This window comes from Acromyrmex echinatior, chromosome 10 (assembly GCF_024713525.1).
Source record: "Acromyrmex echinatior isolate Ae372 chromosome 10, ASM2471352v2, whole genome shotgun sequence".
In the NCBI taxonomy this organism is placed as follows: Eukaryota; Metazoa; Arthropoda; class Insecta; order Hymenoptera; family Formicidae; genus Acromyrmex; species Acromyrmex echinatior.
This window is the reverse complement of record NC_141861.1, coordinates 9,363,745-9,389,788: the sequence shown is the minus strand read 5'-3', so window position 1 is coordinate 9,389,788 and position 26,044 is coordinate 9,363,745. Positions and strand designations below refer to the sequence as shown.

The following is a 26,044-nucleotide window of genomic DNA, read 5'->3' as shown; positions in this document are numbered from 1 at the left end:
TTTTTACGTTATAACAAACTTATATAATATGGTTTCTTCATTTCTCCCATAATTTATTTCGACAAAGTTATTTGATGTGGGAACTTTGCACCGATGATTTGGAAAAATAATATAATATGATGATTAATTTGCGTGTATTGCGAAAAATGTTTTTCTTTATTCTGGAAGTACCAGAAATCAGCGAAAACATGACCGGTTTTTAATTGGACGAAAAGAAATCGCAAAACAACAATCATTTTCTGCCCCGAAAGTTTATCGTCATCATATGTAAGTTTCTCTCTTGCATTGATTAAAAAGAGAGACATGTCGTGAAACACGATTTAATAAAGTACAGATTGATTGCTGCAAGAGAGTACACGATATTACCAAATTTATCATGAAACAGAATTTAAAAATAAATTTAATTTGCACGACGTGTAAAAGTAGTAAGCATATATTGGGTCGGAACAAAAAAGTTTGTAATGTTATTTCATTTATACTTACATGTTTTAAAAAAATTATAAACAATAAGACAATTTTGACAATTATAATAATAGCTTTAACAGAGTTATGAATAATTAAAGTCAAAATGTATTCCAGCAACAAACAAAAATTTTATTATTTAAAAGTATTTAGAAATATTTAAAAAATAAGTTTGTGCGAAAAATATTAAGCTTTATATAAAAAAATCTCAAATTTTCGCGTTTTTTAGCAGATCCACAAAATGAGAAGAAAATTTTCCATTTAATCCAGCTCGTAGTTTAAATATAAAATTTATCAAGCTTACAAAAACTCAGAAGTGACATTTCGAAAGTAAAGATTTTAAGTTTCAAAATTCTTTTTTTAATTTAAATTTCGTTTATTTTTAATTACAGCTGCTTGAATTTTGAAATTTGTTACGCTACAAACTTTTCCAATTTAATACTTTCCTTTTTATGTGCGTATCATATATTTGTGGAATAAAAAAAATCAAACAAAAACACGATTAAAGCAATTAAAATAATCACACAAAATGAAAACATTACAAATTACCGCAAAGTAGTCTGATTTAATAAATTTTTTATTATATCCGGCATTAAATGGCTGTTAATAATTTTCCTGTTAATAGAAAATTGACTTTTTAACTTCTTATTCTATATTTCTTATTCTATATTTCTTATTCTATATTTCAACAAAGTATATATAATTAATTGTTGAATCAATTATTCAATGATGGTAAAAAGGAAAAATAAAATGTTATTCCGTGCTCATCGAAAAACCATTTATTTCATGGAATAAATATTTTTCTATCTATGCTGTGTGTCTACCTAGGAAGTACACATTATACATATAAGTATGCATTTTTCTGCCGTCCTCGTTCGCTATTTTGGGAGCGGGGTTTAAGCAAATCCATTATCTTTTTAATTATTGATACACTGAGACAAACAAACTGAGAATGGAAAGTGTAATAGATATGAGGAAGAAAAAGAATGATCGGAGGAGAATGGAAAGACAAGGACAGCTTGACAGAAGAGGGGAGGAATTATAAAAAAATCGATTTTTCAAGGAGCTTTCTCTTATGTTCTAAATGATCGCTTTATAAAAATCGCAGTTTTTTTATAAATTCGTGTGTATGTGTATGTGTGTGTGTGTGTGTGTGTGTGTGTGTGTGTGTGTGTGTGTGTGCGTGCGTGCGTGCGTGCGTGCGTGCGTGTGTGTGTGCATGTATTTATGTTTTATGTTGTATGGGTACACGTGTAACTTTTTTCCTTTACAATCATATGAAGTTTAGGGACGGTGCGCGCAAGTCCATCGTATATATCGTATACTATTTTACAAAATGTAGCTACAGTGCACTTGACTCGAAGCTGAGGGGAAAAAACGTGGAGTTAAGTGTTAGCTTTGATAGCATGAGAAGTTTCAGGTATGTTCCCGGATTTTGAAGATTGCTATACAACGAGGGATTGAAACCAATAGAATCTCGACGAGTTCAATTCTTGATATTACATAGGTTTAGAGAAAAATGGTGCTTTACTTATTAAACGTTTGTTTTTCATCGATTAATTGCGAAGATCTGAATTTATCGAAATTATATCGGTTTCAATCGCTATACACATAACTGGAATTGTTTCAAGCGTCGGGGATATGTCTATACATAATTGCGGCACTGATCCTCTCTATCACCGTAGTAATTAGTAGGGTTTATGCCCTCATCAGAGGATCAGGGACGGATCCTAATGAATCTATAAAAACTAATAAGAGCGCTTGTCGAGATATATACCTCTAGAATAATTTTGTCTAAAAACGCTTGACAATCTATTTTTTTTTCTTTTTTTTTTTAGATTGTACAACGCGTGGAATAGGAAGGGACACATTCCAAAAAAAGTCGTCGTCCCTTCTTGACGTAGTGCATCATCCGACGCGCTAAAAATGCAGCTATTAATACCGTAAGTTACGAAGAAAGCTACGAAAATTAGGCGCGCGTCGCGCATTCGTTCGCGCGATTAATGTTTATTATTTATCTAGAAATAAACGCTCGACACTCGTTCTGCGACCATGATGAATGACGGGAACGTGGATATAAAATTGCCAATTGCCGCGTTATAAAAAGTTCCGAGTGCAATTAGCCGGATATTGGCGCCGTGTAATTACAACTACTCGCGTTAGAAAAACTAGGAAGGTTGAGGTTCTCCGTCAATATATGAGTAATATCCTCGTTGATCCTCCCAGGACATAGGAGTGTCATCGAAGCAACACCACATTTTTGCCTGCTACGACTTATTTACATAATTCAATACGCTCTCTCGCACACGCACTCTCACAATTCGCTAAAAAAAAAAAAAAACGATCATAGTGACAGAAACGTTTCTATATATAATATATTGTAGAAAGACGAGGGGGGAGAGAGAAAAAAACCATTAGAAAAAAAAACAACGATTTTACTGTACACCGAGATCTGTTGTCCAACACGTTTCCACCGATCGTCGACGTCCTCTGTTTTAATAACGCGTTTGGTTCAAAAAAGTAAAGAAATAGGAGAGACAAGAATTACATTTCGTGAATACAATCAGGCACGCAAACCGCCCACATTGCATCCCTTAGTAATCTGGTCTCGCGAGCCGCGGCGTAATAATGAAAGTTTCAACAAAGTTTTGCATTGTTTGTTGATAAAACCATGTTGGAGTTCTGAAAATAACGCTTGCGCAATAAGTACAAACGTTTTAAATATTCCATTCTACTATCTCTCTTAGTTTAGAGGAAAGAAAGAAATTCACATTTAGGGAGTTTCGATTAAAGGATTCCGGCGTAATTAGGATTGTGGATCAAGTGCAAACGTATCGTCTTAAAAATAATACCGTGACTCTCTCTCTCTCTCTCTCTCTCTCTCTCTCTCTCTCTCTCTCACTCTCTCTCTCTCTCTCTAGGAACTATCCGCCTTGCCATGAACCATGGACCACCGTCGAGGTGCCTCCCGCTGACAGTCGGCGCGAGTCCCTCTTTGGACTTCCCTTGGCATCCAGCACAGTCTTTGAGGGGACTCCCCGAATCACGAAACACCGCCTACTCCGCGCACTTCGTGTTCCTCTTTCTGCGCTCCAAAGAGATCCGCATCACGCAATCACTCTCCGAACAAGGCACTTTCAGTCTATCGGATGAGGAATCGCCGAGAACACGGCGATGACAATCGACGACGATTGACGAGGACAATGACGATGATCGTCGAGATTGATCAAAGGGAGAGCATCGCGGTACCTGTGCGGAACTCCCGGCATCGCCAACGTTGCTTTCATCCTGTCAGAAACGAAGGTGGACTATGAACACCCGCATTTCTCGACGATCATGCCCGGCAACCGCGAGAACACGATCTGATATTCATTGTCAAAATATAACATTGTGATTTCGGACAGCTTCCTAGGTGCGCAACATGGTCCGGTGTTGTTCGGCGGTTCCGCCAAGCTGACGATGTGCGTGTTCGGATAAGCCGGAAGAAAAGCCATTGGACAGTCACCCGAACAGTAATTGGCATCATATCTGTGACACAAAGATCCAGGAACCGACTGTTAATGCACAAGTTCGATTCATCAAATAATATTAATTTGTAAAACAAAATTTATCTCAACTTCACATTCGTTGTAGCATCATCGTTAAATATCGCCGTGGCAAATTAACTCGAAATATACACCACGAAATATACACCAATACATTGCATAACAAAAAGTATTTATAGACCGAACGTGCGCGAATAACATTTAACGCTGTTGATGTAGAACTGTTCTACGTGCCAGCAAGAAAGTCGCAGTTCCTTCATTTAAACCCAGTTTGGCTCAAAATGTTTTCCTTCGCTATAGAAATCTTTACGAGTACGTGCTTGACCGACGATGCATTAATCATTTTATGAGTTGCAATATGTTCTCACAAAAGTACACACATTTCAAGTATTTTATTAAACAAATGTGAAATATATATATATATATCGCCCTAGTATGAGTTTTACGAAAGAAAAATTCTACTGTCATTTTCGATAGAAATTTTTTCATCGTATATTTATTGCTAAATCACTACTTGATTTTTTCAGAGATTCTTCATAATAAAATAAATAAAATTTCAAAAGATATAACTATTTCAACACTTTTCGTGATAAAAAAATCTTGATTAATAAAGAAAAAAAAAGAAATAGAAGAATCATGTACTCACTTTTTGGGTGCGATTATCCAATCCCAGCCAAACTTCTCGAAGTCTACCGTAAGTTTGTACCGGCAACATCTAGTCTCCTGACTGGCCTCATCGCAATTGAGTCCCACGTTCCTCTTAATTCTGGAGCCTCTTCGTGAATCGAGTTCCTGCATTTGCACTTCGAGATATGGAGCGTACTCCGCACCGGGATTGGTCTCAACCAGTCTAACCAAGTTCCTACGATGACTGCCGCCAGGCCCCGTGATCTTCAAGGCGACTCCCAGATTATCTCTCGGATGCTTGAACCACTCCGCCACCATTCGTCTGAGCTCGATCGTGATCCAGCCATCCCGCCGTCCAAACGGTCGAGGGTGTTTCGTGGTCAGAGGAGGACCCAACAAAGTTCCACCTGTCTCGGTCGTTCCCCGAAGAATCCTCTGCAACGTGATCGTCACCGGACTGGCGTCTTGACTCTCCAGATCAATTGGCTCACCGAGCTCCGTTTCCTGATTCACACCCCATATCCATAGAGACAACTCTGCCCTGGTAACACGATGTTGGACAACCTTATCGGAAAACTTGAAGTACAACACCTCAAAGTTGCTCTTCGAGTGCCTTAGCCTTTGGTCTGAAAACATCAAGTTAACAATACATCAGTTGTGAGTATAATTCTAGCAAATTGTTACAAGACAAATTCCATAGGGAAACCTTCTTTATAATTTCCTCTATAGAATACTTATTGTGTAATGTAAGTGTATGATTGTACAATAATTCGCTATTTATTTTTAATGAGTTATTTTAAAACAGTAAGTATGATTATTTAGTGCTGCGTAATTATATCGGAAAATTCCAAATAAGAGATACAATCTCATGAATAGTCTCGTCTGCTAAATGTGCCGACTAAACGTTTCTTTCTTGATAGTCCCCATGTGTGGACGAATTTTTCGTATTTTTTTTTTTAAATCAGGATCCGACAACACACACGGTTTGCTTGTTGTTTGCGTCATTTATTATTCAGGAATGAAAAAATTCTCGCTGGTCGATACTGCATGCACGATGTTGCATAGCTCGATAAAGTATCGCTGCGCTGTTTAATGGCTCCATGGCCACTTGGTGCTATCTACATATAAATATTGGATATGTGAATGAATAAAAAATAAAAACATAAAATTAAGCAAATATTTGTGTTTACAACGCAAACATATGTTTGTGGTAAGCTTCATAGGTGATATAAGTTTAAAAAAACTTTTTGATATAGATACAGCTTTGTGGTCATGTATTGCGATTCTCCGTAAAGATAAAAATGAGATATTTGTCTGTTCTTTTACGCATTATTAAAATCTGACATGTTGCAAGATACTTTTACGTTACTAAATAACGTCACTAACTTGAGAATGAAATGCTTGAAAATAGAGAAACAAAAGATTTGCACTATGTTACAAAACTATGCGGCTTTTTTGAGCTCCTGATAGATAAAGAAGCAAAAAAATAGTTTGCGTTCGTAAAAGTATTAGGTATCATTGATCAAGATGCTGAAGCAGTATATGATAACAGCTTCATTAAGTTGGTGCGAGGTTATCGGAATAGAAAATGAACACGATAATCATTTACGTATCGAGCTATTTAAAGCAAAGTGGACATAAAGTTGAACTATTTGAAAACGTAGCGTTATCTTTTCATTAATCGTACGACGTAACGTAGTTATTAGCAATTACATCGATCGATCGAGCATTTCATTATCGAGGATGCTACATTATGTGTAATTCAAGTACACTTGTCTAGCTGATATGTGTCCGTGTTGTGGCAAATAATTATTTCTAATTGACCGATAACAGGGCATAAGCACTGATGATAAGGCGCGAGCCTTATTAGAGAAACACTGTTTCAAATTGCGGATACAAACCTAATCAGTTCACGACTTTCTACGATCGGCCGTATAACGGAACGACGTAACGTCGTCGTCAGCCTTTGCGCGATTTAGCCTTTTTATGAATGAAAGAGCCCATGAATTACGCGCAATAATCTCGTACGGGCACACGTACCTACATACGATCGCGGGCCGCATACATACGGGCGGTTCCTTCAAATAAGTTTATCAGAGAGCAGCTTCTGCGATACTTCCTCCACCGGCCGAGATACTTTCCCGACCGATCGAACGAGAAACGGGCGTTTCGTGTCTCTTTTTCTGGCTTATTCTGACTTATCGGCGGCAATTTAATACGCGTTGTAAAGCGCGTTTCTTTGAAAATTATAATTTTATTAATGATGTGAAATTTCCGACGTTACGTTATCGACGTAAAGCTCGAGATAGATCGGTGAACGATTATCCACACTCTGTTCTTCTTTTTGCTCCAACGACGACGATATCGCGGACACGTCTCCGGTATAGAATCGCAGCAATCTCGATTCGCAGCAACCGACTCGTCATTGAATCAGCGCATAACCGTTGACATGAGGAAGTCAAGGAGGAGACTTTTTCGGGTCTTCGGGTCGCTTTCTCCGATTGCGGAGAAATATGTTCGTAGATAAACAAACGAAGGACACGAATAAAGTAAAATTGTCACAATAATTAATTTCTTACGATCTTATTATAAAGGTAGCTATTTTAAATATTTATATATTTTCTGCGCGATTAATCCATAAAAACTTTAATCTTCTTGGAGCTTAGACTCGTTTAATTTCATACAAAAAGCAATCAAGAGGAAGGAAAGCTGGGTAAACTAATCTATCTCACTTCGCGAACGGAATTGCGAAACCTCTGCTTCTTGGTATATTAATTATCGATATATATATATCGTTTTACTCGTTTCGCTCATTACTATACTGCTTCTACGAGATCGAGACAAGCTGATACCGCGATCTCTGCATCGAGATCGCGCAGAACAACCGGCAAAACCTTAAAGACGCGCGACGTGGCCGGTTTTCAAAATAAGAAGATCCACCGACTTAGAAAATCCTCCTCGCTGGATGGCGAGTTGCTATGCTCGCAAAAACACTTCACAAACGCCCGCGCATAGTTTTGCTCGTGGCTGTTCTCGCGATCAGAGGGAGAGGGGGATCAGCAATAAATCAGGAAGAGAACTCGCGGCGGAGTCGTGTTCAGATTTCTTGCCGATCGGCGCTCACGCACGTGCGTCCGATATTTACCCTGATGACCGACGTTAAACTCGACCCCGGATTCCCTGCGTCTGCGGAGAGATCGATCGATCGATCAGATCGACGGGGACACGGATAACGCGCAAAAGATAAAAAAAGAAGAGGAAAGAAAGAAGAGCAGCAGAAGGCAGATTTATATACACGGCAGGGGCCAGGAGACTCTATTCAGGCCATCGCTTGGCAAGACCGACCGCTTCCACGAAGGGTAAAGCCACCTCAAATCATACCGTTATACGCGAGCAACGTTTTTCACCCGATTCCCCGATCAATCAGCGACTCTCGCCGCGTATCGATATCGATGCTGCGATTTTGTGCGTATCTTCTAAGCCGGCTGCGCCCGTCCTGGTATTCGACTGGTTCCTCGTGGCCGCGCTGCTCGTCGCGTAAGAAGTTTTCCGTGAAGCTTATGAATCTCGGACATTTTCCAAACGTGTAGTGCCTGACTGGACTGACAGATACGAAGGTTTTGAATAACTTGAAGAATTATTTTCATAATTGTACCGAGAAAATGGATTGAACTGTTTCGAATAACATCAATTCTTTCAAATTAAATTTATAATCATATTAGAATAACAGGAGCTGAATTAATTTCAGCATCAAGCTACAATAATTGAATAATACTTTTGATTACATGCAATCAGTACTATTTATATAATTTATTAATTGATAATTTTGATCGTCACGGAATAAAAATGAGTTATTCAATTATCGTAGCTTAATTGAAATTAATTCACTGTTATAAATATATGAAATGAGACACTCGAAAGAATCTATCAATAATATATATATATATATAAAAGCCAATCAGAACCAACGCCAGCTGTTCGGGTCCACAGAAATCTCTTTATTCTCGTGTGAATGTAACAATAACGAAATAAATGTACGTTTTGTACCCTTCGTTTTAGACCTTTTTCAATATAAAATATAATTTAAATTACATGTTACGTATTTTGAACGAAATTGAAACGTATATTTATTTCGTTATTACATTTACACGAGAATAAAGAGATTTCTGTGCACCCGAATAGATGTTGGCTCTGATTAGTTTTTATATATATATTTCATTCACTGTTATTATAACATAATTACAAATTTGAGTGTCATCTATTCGTTATCAATCATTGCTCAAGAAACAAATGGATAGCTTCATATATATATATTGCTGCAGCATTATATTCATTTGTAGTTGATGAAATATATTAAATACATTAGATAATTCTATGAACTGAAATATGCAGATGCAAAAAATATAATGGAACAAAACAATATTTACTAGATTGCAGCAATAAAATCCTTCGGAATGTCGCCAGCATCTCTGATTATATATGCGACGTGCGGAGAGAAACGGGAAGGTCTACGCGCAGTTGTGACTTTCCTCAATTTTGCATGAAAATTCGACGAGATTTGCGTGATGCGATCCGGGACATGAAGGTTTATTTTCGTTAACGTTTTATGAGAGTACCACGACGGACGCCGCGATTAACCTTGCCGAGCGGCTCTCCATTTTCGAGTACTCGAATAATTCGATTACCCACCCCCACCCGCTCTCTCTTGCCGCGTTCTACCCTCGTCTCTCGCTTTTATTCACCGTCACTGTCACTGTCACCCGTCAGCTGTCCCGTCCTTCGCAACGATCGTCTGACGCGCGCGCGCCGACTCGCATCTACCATGTAGACCCATCTACCCGTCACGCCGCGCCGTCTACCCGATCTACCCCCGGGGAGTAATTATTATTAATCACGTCAACTTTACGATTACGGACGTGCCCATCCCGCCACGCCGCCGAAAACACACCCTTCGTGTTTTAAAATGGCTAAAAGTTTGGCGGGAGAAAGTTTGACAGTCGAAACCTCTCACGCATCGAATGGGTAGACGAATCCATGACTGTCCACGACCAGGAATCGTACACTTTTGCTGGGACGGGAATATAAATTGACGAGTCATTTTGCTAAAAAGGGCTGAAAAGTAAGAGCTGATGCGCGTGATCACTTACGTATATAGATATTTTTGCATAAAAACTGATGTGCAACCGGTCGTGACATCTCATCGAATAAATCGCTACCACATTTTGGATTGGGCTGTCATAGATTTTATCATACTCCGTCGGTCTTTGTATCTTTTCTAAACAATTTCAAGAATACCTCGCACACAAATATATTTCGCAATAATTTGCGACAATTTTCGACAGCGAATCGAGTGATTCCTAGGGTGAAGTTTTCAATTACTTCAAAGTTCTTTAGCAAAATCGAGTTTGAAGAAACACAAGAAAATGTGCAATGAACAATATCCACTCTCTAAATTCTTTGAAATGGGATCTCACTTTAAAGAGTAAATTCTTTTTCAACACTGGTTCAATTTTCAATCTTTGAGATTGAGATTTCATTCTCCAGAGTGAAATCCATTCTAAACTTTTGGAGAATAGTTAAACGTTCAAATTATTGTAATCAAATAGTTGTCTCGCCGAAACAGCTTGATTATCAAGTGCACAAGAACATGCGTGACTGTGTCGCGTCGATAGACAATTTGCCGTGCGATATTTTTAAACGTCGGCACCCTCACGTACAACTGTAGCTTGGAAAGAGAGAGAGAAAGAGAGAGAGAGAATGAAAGAATCGGCTGATAGCGGCGAAAAGTACATCAGGGATGCGTCCCGGGTAGACGAGAAGGGGGATCACGGTATGGTTGGCGAGAGGTCGTTCCGTATCACAATTATTTCTTCGCTTTATTTATAGGCAGGGCCACGACACCGCGGTATCATTGTTGTTTTCCATGATTTCCACCCGTTTGAACGGCTCTCCTGACTTATTTTCCCGCTTATTCCGACGCGCTTCTACGACGCAACCAGCCTTCCGTTGTCAAAGAACGATCACGGTTCCGCATTTAGCGACCATTACGTAGAAGAAGAGAGAGAAATTTTTACATTAGACTGATAAACAAATTGTAATATAGTAAAAATCATTTGATTATCCATTTTCGTAATAATTTTTTCAAACAAGATTTATTTGAAGTACCAATGTCGAATGTGCGTGTGAGATGAAAGGTACTTAGGTATCGAGAAAATCCGTGAGATTAACGCTTGATAGAGATAGAATACTACATAATATTTTAGGAATCGAATCAGTAAAATCCTGTCTAAAAGTATTTTACAATTTTATTCTTTACACCGATTGTTCTCACTAGCAGACGCAGTTAAACGACGAGAATGAGTACTTAGATTGCATTCGTCCCTCGAATCTCTCGAAGTGTATATCGCGCAAGCGAGAAAGTCTTTTTACGTTTGTTCTGCCGTGTGTGTAATGCGAGTGACCTCCGTTCGCTAAAATCTATATTTATCTCAAGCGCTGAAGCACGATGTACTTAATGCTTTGGCTTTATTGTCTTCACCCCGCGCCCTTCCTTCTTTTTGTCGTTTACCTTTCCCACCCCTGTCTACTGCCCGCGCCGCCAACTGTCACATTCGTGGCGCGTATTTATTTGTGTCTGCCGCGAGACACCGGCTTGGAAATCCGCGTCTCGTTTCGTCACGTGCGTTCGAAAAGTGACGATTAATCAGACACTGCGAAAAATTCCCAAACGTAGATACGTGAAGGAACAAAATTATTTTGAAGAAATTATAGATGTTAACGAAGAGGGTCTGTATGACCCCCAACTATTAAATATTATTTCTTTTAAGTAATGATTATCTTATTGGAACGGTGGTTAGTTTTGGAAATGTGTAAACTGCACTGTCTTTATACTCTTATTTTTTCCCGATACACTTGACGCGTTTCAAACTTCATCCACTTTCTGCAGAGAAAACTTGTCTTCTATAATACATTGAATAAAAAGTTAAAAAAAAATCTCGCCTTGTCAACCGAAGCACCAAAATTGTATGACATTATGGCGAAGACGCGCGTCATCTTCGTGCGACTCGCGACTTTTTGGCAGCGGACGCTTTTTTACCGAACGTGACTTTAAATATAGTCCGAAATCTCTCGCGCCAGACGGTCTGTAGCCTCGTCTGGACGAAAATAAGCCACCATCTTTCCCGTCCTAACGGTCGTTCTTTCCGTTTTTTCCGGCCGATGCCGACGTAGTGCGTCTCGTTACGGTGCCTCCCTTTGTCCGACCTTCAAGCACGAAGACGAGCAACAGGAAGGAACGAAGAGGGATCGGTGGAAAGCGGTGTCGCGCGAGAATGCAAAAGTGGCGTAGCTCTGGCCTTGAGACAGAACTGAAAAATGTGATCCCTCGAGACATCCGAATTTTTACGAGAATTAATTTTTGAATTAATCCTTTCGATCGTTGGTTAGTTTTTTAAAAACTAGTAATAAAGTCAGTCATCGAAATGAATATAATCTTGGCTGAATAGTTAGAAAACGTTACGCACGTGCTAAACAGAAAAGGTTACAACGGTGCAAAAATCTTTCTAATTTATCACGTGACTTAGCGTATTTTCTACCATCCAATTAATTCAATCTCGAGACGCGCGGGCTCGTTTGTGTTCGAAGCGTTGAAAGGAGCGGGTTTTCGCAAACGAGACGTCGGCCTACACATCGAATCCGGCTAAACAACCGAGAGCAGCGCCGAGAGGAGGGCTTTGCGTGTGTCTACACGAAAACGTCTGTGTACGCACACTCATCCGCTCGCCAGGAGCGTTGAACCCCGAAATTAATGTTGTAACGCAATGTCGTATCTACGTCCTATCTCATCCCACCCCCTGTGCCGTCTCGTTGCGCCTAAAGCCGCTCGATAACGTGCCCTCTAACTTCAACTTGGGAATACCTAATTGCACTAATGATCCTGAGAGCCCGTAGGGCGCGGGGGTGAACGACCCTTCGCGGATTTGTCGCGTGGAGAACGCATTCGCGTTCGATAGAGACGCAACTCGAGTGCAAACTCGAGTCTCTGACAGTGTATCGGCCGTTTGATGGAGACGTAACGTATAGTTACTGTATATGTTGGGAATCCTGAGAGATCTGATCTCTCAAAGCTGACTTGCTATATCTGTACTTCGTATGTTCTTCCAAAAACGAATATCGGGAATGTTGGTTAAAGCACAAATGTGAGAACGTTTATTTGACAATAAAATTAATAAATTTTAACGTTAAAATTCATAAGCCAAACTCTCTAATCTATTCTTTTAATTCTCCATTTTTCACAGTGATATACTGTTAAAAAAAGATCCACATTAAATTTCACGTATATATAATTTTAAAGCAAATTTATATTTAAGCAGTTACATTAAAAATATTTAATGTTGCCAATGAAATTGAAGTTACATGTAACTTAAATTTAACGTACACATACTTTAAACTTCATGCACTTCGATAAACAAATATTTTAATGTAATAATCAAAAATTCAGTACACGTTTACTTAAATTTAATGTAAACATGCACCTCGTCACAGTAAAGTACACGAAATTTCAATTCGACAATCCGAAGCAAGCAAAGCGCAATAATAATATTAGTCGTTATAGAAATTGTCATTCAAACTTAACGGAATAAGGGCAAAAAAACTTTTCCTAAAAGAATTCATAAGAATCACTTTTTATCACTTTAGAGACAACCCCCCCTTAAAGTATCACCCCCTTATCGACAATCGAACACGATCGATGACAATTCTAATTCTCCGTGCATACGTGAAGTGTATTCGCTGCTGGAGGGGGGAGAGAGGGAGGGGGGGGTTCGGTTACCTATCGTTATCTATCTACAAGACACTTATCGTTTCTTTCCGGTGATGCTCTCGCAACGCGCTCGCTTGCTCGCAGTACACCCCGTAAAACACGCTTCACCGTGCGATCACTTTCCGGGGGGGGGGGAGGGGGAGGGGGAGGGGGCCCGCCGAGCGAAACCGGACGTAAAAACTGCCGAGTAATCCGAGTAAAAACTCCGAGTAATCTGCATCGCGTGACGCAAGCGGCCCGCAATTGCGACTACACTTCGACAGTATAACAGCGTAACTCGATAAAATTCGCATTTGGGTCACGCGTACTCTCTCGTTCTCTCCCTCCCCCCCCCTCCCTCCCCCTCCTCTCCCCCCGACTCTCGTTCTCTCCTTCGCCCCCTTGTCCGATTCCCGCTACTTCTTTCGCTTTTATTTTTTCCCCCTCGAAAGGGCCTGCCTTATGCGCCTTGCGGCATCGCGTGCGTTTATGCGCCCGCGCCCCTTCTCACAGGGAGAGGGGGAGGGGGGCGGGGGATTAGGGGGCCTCTAGGGCGCCAAGAGGCGAAAAAAAGTTAGAAACGCCTCTTCTTCTTGCACCCTGGTGGTTGTCTTCTTGCTCGAGGTAAATCTGTCGAATAATGGATAGAACAAGTTCTCGGAGAAAATCGTAAGGTTTCCGATCGTTGCCGAAAATTAGAATAAGGTAATCGCGCAATAATTCTCGTATACAATTACTTTATTTAAAATTAAAAGTTCTCAATATATAAATTAATTTCAGTATAAAAATAAAAGAGAATAATTGAATTTCAACTTTTGGCGTTACAATTTAATGGATTAATCGGTAGATATTTATTATCGATTAATTATTATCAGAAGTTGTAGAAAACTAAATAATCTAAAGAGCGAATTTTAAGAATTTAATAATTTTAGATTGCACGCCAGTCTGATGATTTAATGTTGCGTTATCTGTAGGATTAAATTCTAATAATAACACTTCTAATATATATTTCCTGGTAATCAAATCCAATTTGATATCATACACGAGCGTTCATGCAACACATATCAAACTTTATATAACAGTAGCCCTTAAATGTACTCGATGTGCGACGATGATATTTGTACTTTTAATACTCGCTCGTACACAGGAACATGACAAACTGGTTTTCTCTGCAAAGGTTACTCATAGATCGTTCTTAGTGCTTCTCATCGATATCGATTTATCGATTTTGCCGAATCCATTCAATTGTCATTAAAATCATTTTAATCAATCACACATAAAATTTTCGAAAAACGATAACAGAAAAACATTGTGGAATAAGATCACCTTGTTTAACCGAATTCTATATAAAACAAGGATTAAGACCAACATAGTTTCTCTACACAATTTTATGAACACCATTATTCACCTAAATAAAAAATGCACCTTGCTCCAATTGCCTTGACAGCATAAAGATCATCATCTGGATTCAAAACATCAGGAATCAAAATTATACACCAATCTTAGCTAACGTGAAGGATGTGTAGTTCTGAGAAATCCGTGCGATTGATATCGATGTTTCGAGCGAAAGAGGCCGAAGTAAATGAGAACCACCGAAGACTGTGGCGCCTGTCTGCGAGTATGCTGACCGCAGTGGCACTATCTGGGCTATCATTATTCATCGGATATATATATATATATATGTATATATATATCTATTACAAATTTGCTAATTTTGTTGAAACAGGTTGATTTAAGTGTAACGTAGAAGTGCTGTTGACGGGGAACGGCAAGAGGGTGCGCGGGAGTTGATACTCACGATTTGCGAGGTGAAGAGGAGGGATGACAAGGAGTAGTTACGACAAAAGTTACGATCACGTAAAAGATACTTTGCGTAAACAGTGGATGAGGCTTATTCACATTAAAAATATAATTCTAAGATTTCTTGAATTCACTTTCATTTTTATGTGCATTTTAAAAAACAGGATCCTATAATTTCATGATCTAATAATTTCGTTTCTGTATATATGTGTTAAATATTTGATAGAAATATATGTATAATCTTTTTAACCGTATCAGTTCAATTCGCATACTTTTTTAATAGAAAAAAATATATACATGCAAATTAAATTAATACGGTTAATCACAAAGATTGTAATTTATCAAAAGGTATTAAATATATTTATTTAGTTTCGGCCATGGTATTAGTGCAAAATTATTTATTGAAAACAAAGTCAACAATAAAAAGATATCGAATAAAATGTTATGCATCGAAAGAGAGATTGCATTCGACGCAGTACAATTCGCGGAAACGTTCTGCGATATCAGACGTGTCTTGTAAAAATTTAAAGAAAAAAAATGGTTTTAAAAGCTTTTAATTATCTGCAATGATGTATTTAGTAATTCTTAATTACAATAAGGTCATATCCCTGATTAATTATCGAATTACGAGTTGTTATATACTCAAATGTAAGTTACAATAAGAATATAGAAAACACAATGACATCGATAAATCCGGTATACTTATATAAGCATTTTATCGTGTATATATCGCTATTGTCCGTATGATAATTACAATTAAAAAAATGTGCAAATTTGACTTTTGAATCCACGTGGAGAAAAATTCGGCGTTCAAAAATAATTAATAAATTAGATTATGTATTATCTTTTTGGTAACACATGACGCAATCGATTTTTTACAAAAAAATTCTAAAATTTACTTACTAAAATTAAGAACGGAAGAAAACTTATAACATGTTAACAAACTTAAATTTTTCCATTATTCATTCTTCTGCGACAATTAATTTTATTAGAAAACTAGAATATTTTAAAAGCATTAGAAATGACTATTTATATAAATAAAACGTAAAATATAGAGAAACGATTCCTTGCACGTCCAATCATACAAAATATGCATTTAACAATTTAACATGTCGTGTAAAAATGTTTCAATAAAATTTAACTCTGTAATCTTCCTTTATAGTGATCGTCTAAGTCTTCCATCTATGAATTTCGAGTTGCTCTGACGCCTTCAACAGTCGTCGCTCCAGCTGGCTAGAGTAAATTGCCCTCCTAGAGTAGCTCCAGGCGCTAGTCATGGACTAGACTCCCATAATGTGATCCTAACTGCCGCCAGTCACCTACAGACAGCTTTAACGCGATAATGGGCAATGGGCCTGACCTAGGCTGTGCACCGGCCATGACCTTCGTTGCGGATGGAGGCCGGTTCGTCGTTCGCACACGTATGCGTTTGCAAGCTTGGTGATCTCTCGTATCTATGTAGGTATTCGACAGGCCTATATTTAATACTTCATTTAAGTCCATACTTAATTCTAAGGAGCAGCTAGACGGAGACTGACGGGTCTCAAACTTGCCAATCTCCATCTATTAATTTGCATTTCTTTTCTTCGTTCCTCGAGAAAGAAATACTGATTAAAAGTATTGCAAAAAATTTCTTTTCCATTAAGATATTGAAAAACATTTCTTTTATAATTTAAAGTAATTATTACTCGTTTAGAAAAGATTAAGCTTGATTCTTCACATACGCAGATTTATATGTAGATATATTGCAGCGCTCTTAATATATTGAATTCTCATTTGCGTTCTTTGTGATTAAATTGCAACAACGTTCATGTTTTCTGAAATATTTCTTACCCTCCTCTTTCTCGCGTCGAGCTGTACGAAATGTAACATCGTTTCAAATTCGGAGTTTTTTGTGCAGTAAATCTTTTTTTTTTTAAATGGTTCTAAAAAAAATCTGTTGCTACTATTTATGACATTGAAGGCTATCAACTTCATTTACACAATACGACTTTACTTGTCATTGAACATTTTTATACACTTAATTGGTCCCCTCTCGTATTGTCTTAATATGCGTCGGCGATACATGCGAGAAAAATATTTAAAAGGCAGTTAATCAATTGCGTCTGCAGTGACTATCGGGCCAACGTCAGCGCTATATTTCCTACAGGAATAATTTTGATCAGTGTCATCGAAGTTACGCGCCGGTGACTACAAAGAGCAGCGAGTCTTTATCATGATAAATTTTTAAGATCTGCTATGTGCTCCGTCATATGAAGTTTTAATATCAAAAATTGTGTGTCAATTGTGCGAAAGATTCTAAAATACTTTTACGTTATACAAGGACTTAGGATATTTTTTCTGTTACAATTTTTTTGAAATTTCAAATTAACATTCCATTTTTCAGTTAAAACTAATTTATTTAATATTTTACAGGTTTTTTTTTTACATAATAGATCGATATGTAAATCGTTATAAGACTTTGAATTAAAATTTCTTTAAACTATAGACTGTGATCAAAATTTTAAAACAAAAGTATAATGTTGTAAGATAGAAATAATTGTCCCTACAATTTTTTTTAGTGATAATTATCCTTAAAAGAGATTTGAAAAGAAACTTTTCCAACAATTGCAAACTAACACTTTAAACTGCCTTAAACTGCTTTAAAGCGCTGATTTGCGTTGATTAGTGAGCAATGACTTATCATGCTTCATGTGCTACATTTATAACATACATGTACACGTACATATGTCCGCATATGCCCGTCTACTTATAAGTTGATCATGCAACAAGAGGCAATCGAGAGATCGGCCGATCTCTCGAGGACATCGGCTAAAAAACCGCCGTTCATTTTTGCTACAAGAGATATATATCAAACTGCAGAAAGAACGTACGAAAATTTAAAGAAAAGTTTTAATAGAAAAAATATAAAAGTGTACGAGAAAAAACGTGGAGCAGTCGAGTATAATACAGAATTGAAGAAGAATTGAAGAGAACAATAATAGAAAATAACAGTGTAAAAGAGAAAGATTATGCATTTTCGGCAGTATAAAAAACGTTGCATAGTAACAAGAAAATATAGCAATTAGAAAAAAAATTGCATTACGGATAAGGAGCGCTTAAAGTAAAGATAAAAGAAAGAAAAGATTGAATAAAAAGAAAATTGAATAAAACAATGATAGGTGCAACGTACAATGCATGAATAATATTCGATATGTAAGTGTATTGTGTGTGCGAAAACAATAGTTAAAGATATAATAAGAATCAAAAATAAAAATAATAAATCTAAATAATATAATATATACGCTTATAAATGACTTGTCAATAAAAACAATGCAATAGTGGAGTGTAAGTTGTGTAAAGTGATAACGATATACTAAAAATAGAAATACTATTAGTATTATCGCTTTTATTTTGATCCGGCAGAGATACTACTCACAACAAAAGCAATTAGAATAAAATTTTGAATTTTCTTCAAATTATTTTCATATATTTATCATAAACACATAATTAATGTCAATCAAACATAATTATTTGACGTTCATATAAAAAAAACATTAATTTATTTCGGAAATAAAAGTGATAAAATAAAGAGAAGAGATACAAATAAGTTTAAATAAAAGAAGAGGAGAAAAAATAAAAAAGTAAAAAAAACTTATAAAAATAAATTAAAAAAATTTTACAAACATCCATGTTATCAATGTATCATATCTCAAAATCAGACGAAGATTTTCGTCAAGTAACGCAGACGAATATTGAAAAGCAAGAACAAAAATGCATGCAAAAAAAGTTCATAAGGACGGATTTTCAAAAATTGTTCCCTACAACGGAGGATCAAAAACGAACGATTAGACGGAGAGACAAGAGGTCGCTTTCGATAACCTGTCGTAAATGCGATAGCAGTTAGTTATTCTTTTTTTTTTTGCACTTTCGATGTTATTTTCTATTCCAAATTCTATTTCAAGAGGCGACAGTGACAGCGGACTGATATCGAGAGCCGGCGCTTCCGGAAGTTTACAATGCATGTCGCGCATTTTACGCACGCACTCGGTTAAGATGTAAGAACACACTATCACAACTATATATGCATATTTTTTTTTTCTTTTTTTTTTTTCATTAAATCGTTCCGGCTATTAATCTCACCGATATTGCTGGGTGTAACTTTTGAACTCTTGTTGGCGCTTCGCCATTCGTTATCTGGGTAAATGCTAAATACATGCACACTTATTTTTGACTGCTGCAATACCGCAAGATCAGTTTAGGAAGCAAATCGTACGATGTCGATTGCCATACTATAACGTGTACAATGGAAGATATAGTAAAGGAGTTGGAACAGTTAGAATAGAGCATAGAAGCTAGTTACAAATGAATGCTGTCTATAAATAATACAGCGGCTATACTTTTCGAGATAGGTAATTTAAATGAAATATCTTGCAAATATCCCTGCTTTTTCTAGTTTCTTTTCACTTATTTTTTTTAGAGGGAGTTCACTCTTTGATAAATAATGTATAAAGTATTTTATTTCATAATCACAACGTTTGAAATAATTATTTACAACTTGTCTGTATAAATTTCTTTTTTCACTTTAACTCTAAATGCGAAATACTATGAATATTTATGTGATAAAAAAGAAAACCATAACGATACGTGTGGAAAAAAAACTTTCACTAGTTTAATTTACTAACAGCAAATTATCTTTCGTTTCTCTGTGGTTTATCTTTTGCATTAAAAAATGAGGAATTTCTTATCATCGTTACGAACAAATGAGCCTTCAACATTTGCAATTAATAATCCGCCCGATGCGACGGCGATCTACGATACAAGGCGAGTTTGGTAGAATTTACAAGAATTTCGATCTCGATTTACGTATCCCGATTGCAGCGCTGGAAAATAAAACTGTAATTGACGCGATATAGATAATAATAAGTTAACGCTTTATCGGAATGCCAAAGTGTCTGTAATCGCGCGATACGCGATAATCGGCCACAATGCGGCACCACGCTGTGCCGCGCCGGTGAACTCGCCATCGTGCTCGGGGCATATTACGCTTATAAAAAATTCAGATTCGCCCAGAAAGAAAGCACGCCAGTGCCAGTCTTGCGGTTAGCGAGACCACGATCGGCCTCCCTTGCCGATCTGAGTTCCTAAGCAGGTCGTTGATCTTATTTTGTTTCTTCCCCTTCCTCTTTTTTACTTTTTTCGTTTCTCCCTCTCTCTCTCTCTCTCTCTCTCTCTCTCTCTTTCTCTTTCTCTTTTTTCGCGAACACGGGGGCCTTAATAACAGGTTGCGGTTCTACCGCCACTATTACGTGCTTAGCGGCAAGTGGCTCGAAGACAGTTTCGCCCGAGGGACTCGTGTGGCGGTGGACCGTTTGGAGCTCCTTCTGCTCCTTAACAAGTGTATATTATGCACGCAGTGCATACAGGGTGTCCCCGAAAACGTGGTATCCTTGACCTCCACTTTCATCTGATTGTCGTAGTAAAATTTCTAATTTTTAGTACACCTTGGTAGCAATCAGTAATAAATCATATAATCTGCCAATTACGTGATACCGTGCACCTTGCGTAATCGGATTATCATTTATTCCTCCCATTCCGACGATAGGTAACTGCAAGTACATGCAACTTATACAGATATAATGTAAGATTAATTGTTAGAAACATTTGTCGTTACATTATATTTGTGAGCAACGTAGTCTTCCCTGATTGAATTCCCACAATGAGTAATATTGTCCAGTAAAGATTGGGAAGAACCTCTAAAAATTTGAAATCTACGAATCCTAGAACGTTTCTAGATATTACGAAGAATCTTTCTGATTTTTAATTTCATTCTGTTTTCAATCTTTCATCATTCTGCCCGATTCGTATTGTATACTTTTTAAATATAAAAGAATATAAATAAAGAAACATGCGTGCAGCAGGCGAGTTATGCAGGTACTCGTTTGATAAATCGTAGAGTTAACAGCAACGGATGTCGGATGTGAGAGCCAGTTATATAATTGTTACTTCGACACTATTAAGTTACAAGATGCTCATCAGCGGCGATGATACGATGCAATTCAGTATATGCACAATGTTGCATGCGAGAGCGTGTACATACGCTAGTCACGCCGGACGGATCGCTGAGTCTCGCTGAGATTAATTTACTTGACGTTGCCAAGGAAAACATGATCGGTGTCGTGTATGAAATATTACCACTCGCGGTAATTAATTCTGAGCGAACCTGGCGCCTGGCTGGCATGATCTTTGGGATAACGCTACCTTTTGCTAAGATATGCAACGAGTTTTTGCAATCGTTTTGCAATCAGACTAAACATCTCGCAAAAAAAAAAAGAATCGCGACACAGCACATACATTGATATTTTGTTGTAAACAATTTTCAATACTATGCGTACTACATTGCGAGAGCATACATTAATTACCGTGCAGAGTAATGCTTCTCACAGATTTAAGTGCTCTGACATTTAACAGTTTTTTTTTTGGAGTTACACTGTTAAAAATTTCTCGAAATTTAATATACTTTTAAGTTACGCAAATTTGAATTTAATTTCGATGATGATCACATTAAATTTTTAATGTAGGTATTTATAACTTAAAAGTACATGAAATTTAATGTACGTTCATTATATTTAACTACTTAGTTTTCAATTAAATCATTCATTACTTTTAAGCTTCAATTACATGTAAAGGAAGCATTTCTAACAGTGTATGTATGATAAAATTTCAAACTATATATCATTGAATTAGTATTCTTTTATTCTTTAATATTAATATATCGCGACAAAAATATACAAAATTTTTAATAAAACCTAAATTGTGTTTAAAAGATAAATTGTTTTAAAAGATTCAAGTTTTTAACTTTTATTAAAAAGATTTACTATGAATAATCCACATCAACATTTTTCTCAGACAGAGATAAATATAAAAATTAATTTCTAAAAATAATTGTTGTAAGTTATAAAAGTACATATAAAATTTCTATAAAATTATTACATTTAACAATACAGAGTGTTTCATGGAATTGAAAGACTGAAAATGATCAATATCTCGGAAATGATAACAAACATGGGAAAATGTTACAAGATAGAATAAAACGATTTTATGTTGTATCCATCCTATAAGTTCCTCTTTCTCACTTCATGGGACATTCTGTATACAGAAGGAGGGAAACGGAAGAAGAAACTTACGAGGCTGCGCTAAGGCAAAGACACTCTCCGTCTTCGCGGCGTATTCATCGACCTCCTCGTGGTGCGTGATACCGGGCTCTAAAGGCTGGTCGGCCTGCATCCCGTACGTGTCCATCAGCTTCGAGATCGGCGGGATCCTCGGCAGAGCTCGACCCGTCATATTCGGCGCCTGTTTTAAGCCGAGCTTATTCAGAATCTGCTCCTTGATCGCTTCCAAACTAAGCGCGCGGATCTCCTCATGCATCCTGCAGGCGTTGCAGGCGTTACCGGCCATCGCCAAGTGCCGGACGTGGGCTCTCTCGATGCCAGGCGCGTCGAAGGCATCGAGGAGAACCAGCGAGAGTAATAGCAGCGCCCTCGTGACCATCTTGTTCAAGGTCGCCCTTGGTCGGATCAAGCTCTACGATCGGCTTTCGTCGCGAAAGGAACGATCAGATGATCAATGGCATCGTCGTTCCCGCCAAGTCCTTGTCTTTCCTCAAGACAAGACTTAAAAATTTCTCTTAATTTCCCCTAATAAAACGATTCTTTGTTTAACGTCTGATAATCCCTGCACTGTGTTCTCCCCTTCTGTTTCTATTATATTATATTTTCCCCTTTCGATGGCCTCCCTCACGATTACAGAAAGTCTTTTCTTCCTCTTCACGATTCTTCTATACTCCACTTCTACTTCTTTTCGTGTAGCCCTGGTCTCATTCGCGAAGAAAGTCTCTTTCTTCGTCGTTTATCTCGCAGCGCCAGCTTCTTCCTGAACTTACGCAACCATACGTTCTCCACTTCCAGTAACCGCCTGGTCCCCTTATCGTGTCCTGAAGTCGGTACTCCGCCGGAACTAGGCGACCGGCCTCGATCACGATCGCGATCTGCACGATCCAGTTTCGCTTTCTTCCGTCCTACGTCACAAATTTATTAACTCCGTGGAAAGCTCCAGTCTTCTCGATTACACAGAAGATGCGATTAGATCGAGAAAGAGGGAGAGAAAGAAAAAAGAGAGGGTGGGGGAGAGAGAGAGAGAGAGAGAGAGAGAGAGAGAGAGAGAGAGAAAGAATCGCCGGTATATTTTCCGAGCGATTCGCTTCACTTTATGGGGTTCACCAAAACCGTTCTCACGCACACCAATCACAGCGAGAGAAAATCACAAGGCACTTGAGGGAGTCTCGACGGGACTTTGTGCAAGGTGTCCTGAACAATCATGCGGCCGGCTGCATCCTCGTGACCTTCAGGTTTTAGCGCCAGTTTGGCTGTCGTTCCGAAAACGTGCTGTACGATCTGTAGAGTTCAGTGACAGATCCTATTTTCTATGAAACACGCTTCGGACGTCATGGCACCAAATCCTGGAACTGGTTACCTCGACCTTCATCAACTGATCCTACTTTGTCGCGTGACGTCCTCGTTCTTCCTTCCCGTCCACTTCCGGTATTCTGACTTGGCACCACCGAGTTGCTACTACTGCGGGTACCAGTACCCGTTTTCTCGTGCCAACCAGCTTCACCCTCGTTTGAGGATGCCGCTCTCCAAAATTAGGTGGAGAACAATTGTGAAGAATAATGATGCGTGATAGTGCGTGGGCAGCGATGGCTCAGGTGACGGACTGGTAGAACCCCGATGGATCTTAAGAGCTTGCCGGCCTGTCAAGCACTGAGACAGGAGGCGCGAATTCTCACCGCATATATGTCCGAGGTGGCCTCCTCCTCTCTTCTTCTTCTTTCTTCTTCCCTCTCCCTCTTTCTCTTTCTCTTTCTCTTTCTCTCCCTCTATCTTCCTCTCCGCTATCACGCTGTCTCCCTCCTTCGCACAATCGCCGCGACGTCTCTTTCTCCGTCTCAGTATTCTCTCTCGTAGTATCTTACGCACTCGCGTCGTAGGGGCCGAACATACACCCGCCGCCAACGAATGCCCCCCTGCGCGTTCCTCCTCCTTCGCTATCCCCCGCTCCCAACCCTTTCTGCCACTGCCGTCGCCGTCGTCGTCGCTGCTGCCGCCGCCGCCGCCGCCACCGCCGCCGCCGTTGCCGCCGCCGCCGCCGTCGCCGCCGCCGCCGCCGCCGCCGTCACCGCGAGTGCCGCTCCCCTCTGCCGCCCTCTGACGAACCCGCACTCCCGACCGTCGCACCCGGCGCGACCCGCCATACCCCACCGTTTCTCATGTACGAACTCTTCCTCTCCCCCTGGTCGCTCGCCTCCGCGATTCCCTTGCATAGAAAGCGACGATGCTTAGCTTCGTTCTTCTCTTGCAAATCGCCGGCCGGCGCGGCGGGTTCGTCAAAGCACCGGCTTTACAACAGTCGAAAGGGTTCAGGCACCAGTCAGCCGGCTACCGTCGATCACTTCTGCCGTCTGCGTCGATGTGTGGCGACAACGGCGACGGCGATGTCAACGGGTTAAATCGGCACGACGAGGAATATCGCGATCATGTAACGCCCGTTTAACACTACCCGATTAGCGCGAGGCTGGAGAAGGTCGCGGTACCCTTAAAAAAAAAAGTACTTTGAGATATCCCGATAACCCTCCCCCCCTCCTATTGCTTTCTCCTTAAGGAGAAGAAATATAGAATGATTATTAATACTTGATTAATAGTTATTAAGTGGTGCTATTGAAGGCACTATCTTGTCTATTATATATATTATTTGACTATCATTATTATATTACAATTACTATAATCATTCTTTAACGTTATCCTTGTAACGGAACAAGAAGCATGAAAGTGAAATAAAGAAAATTACGAAAGTATGTTCCCTGTTGGTCGCCGGCCGTACAGAAATGTTTTATGTATTGTTCGTGTTAAATGAAAAACGGTCGTGCTCTATTACGAGTACATTTTAGCATTTTTAAATATTGAAAAGATAAAACATTAGTTTTTTTGAGCAAGTTAGTCAAACGACAAGTTAGCAAGATTACAATATAATATTGCGATCGAAGATATCGCTCATTACAAGTATTAACAAGAACTGTGAGTCTCAAATTTAACACAAATTTTCGCTTAACTAAAAGACCGGTTCTCTGTTTAGATATTCATAACTAGAGTATTCCAAAATTTCCAGAAAAGAGAATTATTGAATAAGAGCTTAATTAAGAAAAATAGGATCCACGTCAGATAGAAGTAAGTCCTATTATACATTCCTTTGAAATCACCTGATACAGCAGTGTCAGATGATAATTTAAAAAAAGTTAAAAAAAACCTATTTTTTTTTATCTTTACTCTCTAAATTCTTTGGAATGGAATCTCACAAAGAGTGAAAATTAAGCCAGTCTTGAAAAAGAGTGGTTCAATTTTCAATCTTCAAGAGTAAGATTTCACTCTCCAGAGTGAGATTTACTCTAAAAAAGTCAGTTTCAGAGAATACGTATAAGGTTGCAACATAAACAATAGCAATAAAAAATCTAATATTATACTAAGGGTATCACGTCCATTTATTAATTTGTTAAAGATCTCTTTTGAAGAACCTTCAAAAATATTAATAATCTTAACATTCTATAACAACAGTTGTGTAACACAGCTCTCATCCGACTATAAAATTTCTTTTTGTTCTTTTTTAAGCCACATTCACGATCGAACGGCAAAAGATATCGCTCGGTATGCGTCACTGTTATCTCTCTCTCTCTCTCTCTCTCTCTCTCTCCTCCTCCTCTTCTTCTTCTTCTTCT

The 26,044-nt window shown here is 38.5% G+C and overlaps 1 protein-coding gene across 1 annotated transcript; it reads right to left on the bottom strand.

Moving 5' to 3' along the window:
- Window positions 1-1,226: 1,226 nt before the first annotated feature.
- Window positions 1,227-24,327, bottom strand: LOC105150322 (growth/differentiation factor 8). The gene is made up of 3 exons (XM_011063332.2): window positions 22,401-24,327; window positions 4,654-5,260; window positions 1,227-3,990 (listed from the first exon to the last, which is right to left on the bottom strand). Exons 1-3 carry the CDS (start codon window positions 22,765-22,767, stop codon window positions 3,771-3,773), a joined length of 1,194 nt encoding a protein of 397 aa, XP_011061634.1. The 5' UTR covers window positions 22,768-24,327; the 3' UTR covers window positions 1,227-3,770.
- Window positions 24,328-26,044: the final 1,717 nt, after the last annotated feature.